General features: G+C 34.7%; 1 protein-coding gene across 1 annotated transcript; it reads right to left on the reverse strand.

Annotated features, from left to right (window-relative positions):
* Window positions 1-1,514: 1,514 nt before the first annotated feature.
* On the reverse strand, window positions 1,515-3,023 carry LOC137942915 (uncharacterized). The gene is made up of 2 exons (XM_068788637.1): window positions 2,991-3,023; window positions 1,515-1,988 (listed from the first exon to the last, which is right to left on the reverse strand). The coding sequence occupies exons 1-2, from the start codon at window positions 3,021-3,023 to the stop codon at window positions 1,515-1,517; spliced, it is 507 nt and encodes a 168-aa protein (XP_068644738.1).

Below are 3,023 nucleotides of genomic sequence, written 5' to 3' on the forward strand. Positions count from 1 at the left end.
TCTACATAATACAAATCAGATATGAAAGAGGTTGAGGTACTTATTTTACCAATTCCTTTTATGGTACCTTTGTTATTGTCTCTGAAACTTACATGACCTCCATCTTTGGGATTGAGTTCAATGAACTTCTTCTTATCACTGGTCATGTGCCTCGAGCAACCACTATCAAAAATCCAAATTTTTTTTGGTGCCTTGGCTTGGAGACATACCTACATCACTGTTGAATTTATGGAAAGATAAAACTTTATTTACTTGTTGTAATCAGTGTACAAGAACCTCTATTTATAATAGAGGAAAGTAGTAGAGTCCAATTACAATAAAACTACCTTTGTCCCAATTACACCCAAACTCTAACACTGAAAGATAAGTCCTAGCATAATTAAATAACTCAATATAGATAAAAGACAAACCTAACTCAAACTAAAACTCTTCTAGGACGTGACCATTAGATAAAGATACTTTCTTGAGTCCTTCTTGATCTTCCAACTGATGTGATAAGGATGCCAAGTCATGGTAATCGTTGTAGGTCCTACTTATTATGGCCTTGGGCCCATCTTGTGGGCCTTCTTTGGTTGTTTTGCCCATCTTATTATACTCTTAGATATGTGGGCCTTCCTTGGTCGTGTGGGCTTGAGCCTTATCTTCCAACAATCATGAAAAGTTTAATCCTAAGAGATCCATTTTAGGTTGGGTCCCTTTGGGATAACATTTGAGGTTCTAGCTTATTTGGGCTTCTAAACATGTTTTCCCAACTTCTTTTGGGTTACTACAACCTTTTTGGTTGATTTGGGTTTGATGCCTTTTTAATTCTTAACTTCACAAATGTGATCATAGTGACTCATCTCATTGCAATAGTGGCATCTAATGTGAGGAATGGGAGAAAATTTATTGTTTTGCTTTGTACTATTCTTTCCAACTTTCTTCTTAGGTGTGGATTTGAGAGAGAAGTTTGACTTGATGTTCTAAGTCTAAACTCTTCTTTTCAAATGCAAGTCAATCACATGGTAGCTTGTCTATCAATCCATTTAGTCTTGAGGCATTTTATATATATATTTCATTAGCTCCCTTCATGACAACAAGCTCTTCTTTGAGCCTTGCAATCTCATGTAATTGAGCATTGCATTTTTCTATATATTTGTTTAGACAATGAATAGACTTTTTTCTTCATCCCAAGCTGAGATCAAGACTTTCTTCTTTTTGTTCTTGGGATTTTTGCTTGTAGATGGGGTTCTTTCTTCAAGCTTTGGATATTTGTTCTTTCTATGTCCTAGTTTCCCACACTCAAAACAAACATTAGTTTCCCTATAGAATTTTTCATTTTGAGTTCTATATTGGCTTTTTATGAAATTCTTATTTTCCCTATAGATTCTTTAAAGATGTCTAGTGATGAAGCTTACGTCATCAGAGCTTTCTTCACTAGAGTTACTTTCAACACTCATCTTGGCCTTAAGAGCAATTTTCTTAGCTTGCTCTTCCTCAACATCTTGAGGTTCCATCTCATAAGTGAGAAGGATTCACAGTAGCTCTTCTGAGCTTATAGTTCTAAAGTTATCATTCTCATGCAAGGTTATCTTCCTTGTCTCTCTTGACTTTGGAAGTGCCTTGAGTAGCTTGTCATTTTGTCTATAGAAGGAAGTCTCTTCTCCTAGATTGTTCAACTCATTAATTATATGAGTGAACCTAGAGTTCATCTCAAATATTGACTCACCTAGTTTCATTTTGAATTCATTGTCTTGGGCTAGCAATACGCTAATTCTAGAGTCTTTTACTCTACTGATTCCTTCATGTGTGACTTCTAGTTTATCCCAAATTTTCTTGACAATTTTACATGTGGAGACCCTGTTGAACTCATTTGGTTCTAGGTTTAAGGCCTTAGAGATTGTCTTGAGCTGCTCTTTGTCTTTCCTAGTTAGCTCATTGAATTCATTTTCAATTGGAAGGCCATATTCAAGTTTTTGAGGCTCAAAAGGACCATTCTTGGTTACATGCTATATTTCCAAATTCATAGATTGAAGAAAGAACTTCATTCTTACCATCGAATAACCATAGTTTGTTCCATTGAACAAAAGTGGCTAGTTGGCATAATGTTCTTCGGGAAGGAACAATTTGTCTTGAGATGCCATTTTTTTTTTTCAAAATCAAGAGGATTTTGATTTCAATTCAGTGTTTGGCCCACTATGATACCAATTGTTGGTTCAATGGCTTCTCAAGAGGAGGATGAATTGAGAATATCGAATAAAAATTAAGTTGCACGTGTAATAAAAAATATGCATAAAATTAAATCAAACCATACATACACCATAGGAGACATTTTTTTTTTTTGTTATTGATGTTCTCCTATTGGTATTCACTGCCCAAGAACCATTGCTTGGGAAATTTCACTATTCAAAATCTCTAATAGCCGAAATTACATAAAGAGATTTTGGCTCTCTTTAAGCCACTTATAGCTCAATACATTTATTTTACAACACCAATCTTCCCAAGAGATTGCTACTAGATTCTAGCTCTAGGAGGCCCTTTGTATCTTGATTCTATAGGTTCTAGATGAACCTTTCACAAATTTAAGTAAAAATAAATGAAAAATGTACACCCTTACTTGGAGAGATCATTCTCCTTGAGAGATCCAAGCTTCCTCTTCCTTGACAACACAATGTGAAGTGATCGAAGGAGTTTGACTATATGAAAGCACGGATGGGATGGAAAGAGACATGGAATTTGAAAGACTCCGACTCACTCTTTCACTCTAAAGCATTTTTAAGAGATTTTGCAAGATTGAGAGTAAAATCTTAGGATATTTTCCAATAAATGCTCATTAAATTTTTAATACAATGTTTGGTGGGGTATTAAAAACTTTCCCAATATCGAACTAGACATTTTTTGCCCGTTTTCAAAAAATCAGTACTTTGATTGATTGTTCAATTGATCATAACAACTACTTTTTTATTTGACAGTGACATATTGATCGAGGGACTGATTGATCAATATATTACCGTTTTTCCAGAAAAATTAAGTTGCCCAATCAT

This window comes from Aristolochia californica, unplaced genomic scaffold, assembly GCF_029961685.1.
Source record: "Aristolochia californica isolate CCGP_79_NKW_82.1479 unplaced genomic scaffold, dmAriCali1.0.hap1 SCAF_10, whole genome shotgun sequence".
Classification (NCBI taxonomy): Eukaryota; Viridiplantae; Streptophyta; class Magnoliopsida; order Piperales; family Aristolochiaceae; genus Aristolochia; species Aristolochia californica.

Excerpts from the sequence above, each read along its gene's own strand:
- LOC137942915 (XM_068788637.1), bottom strand. The coding sequence starts at position 3,023 with ATGATTGGGCAACTTAATTTTTCTGGAAAAACG. Across the intron at positions 1,989-2,990 it reads TTAATTTTTCTGGAAAAACG|CATGTAACCAAGAATGGTCC; the intron begins GTAATATATTGA and ends TTGGAAATATAG.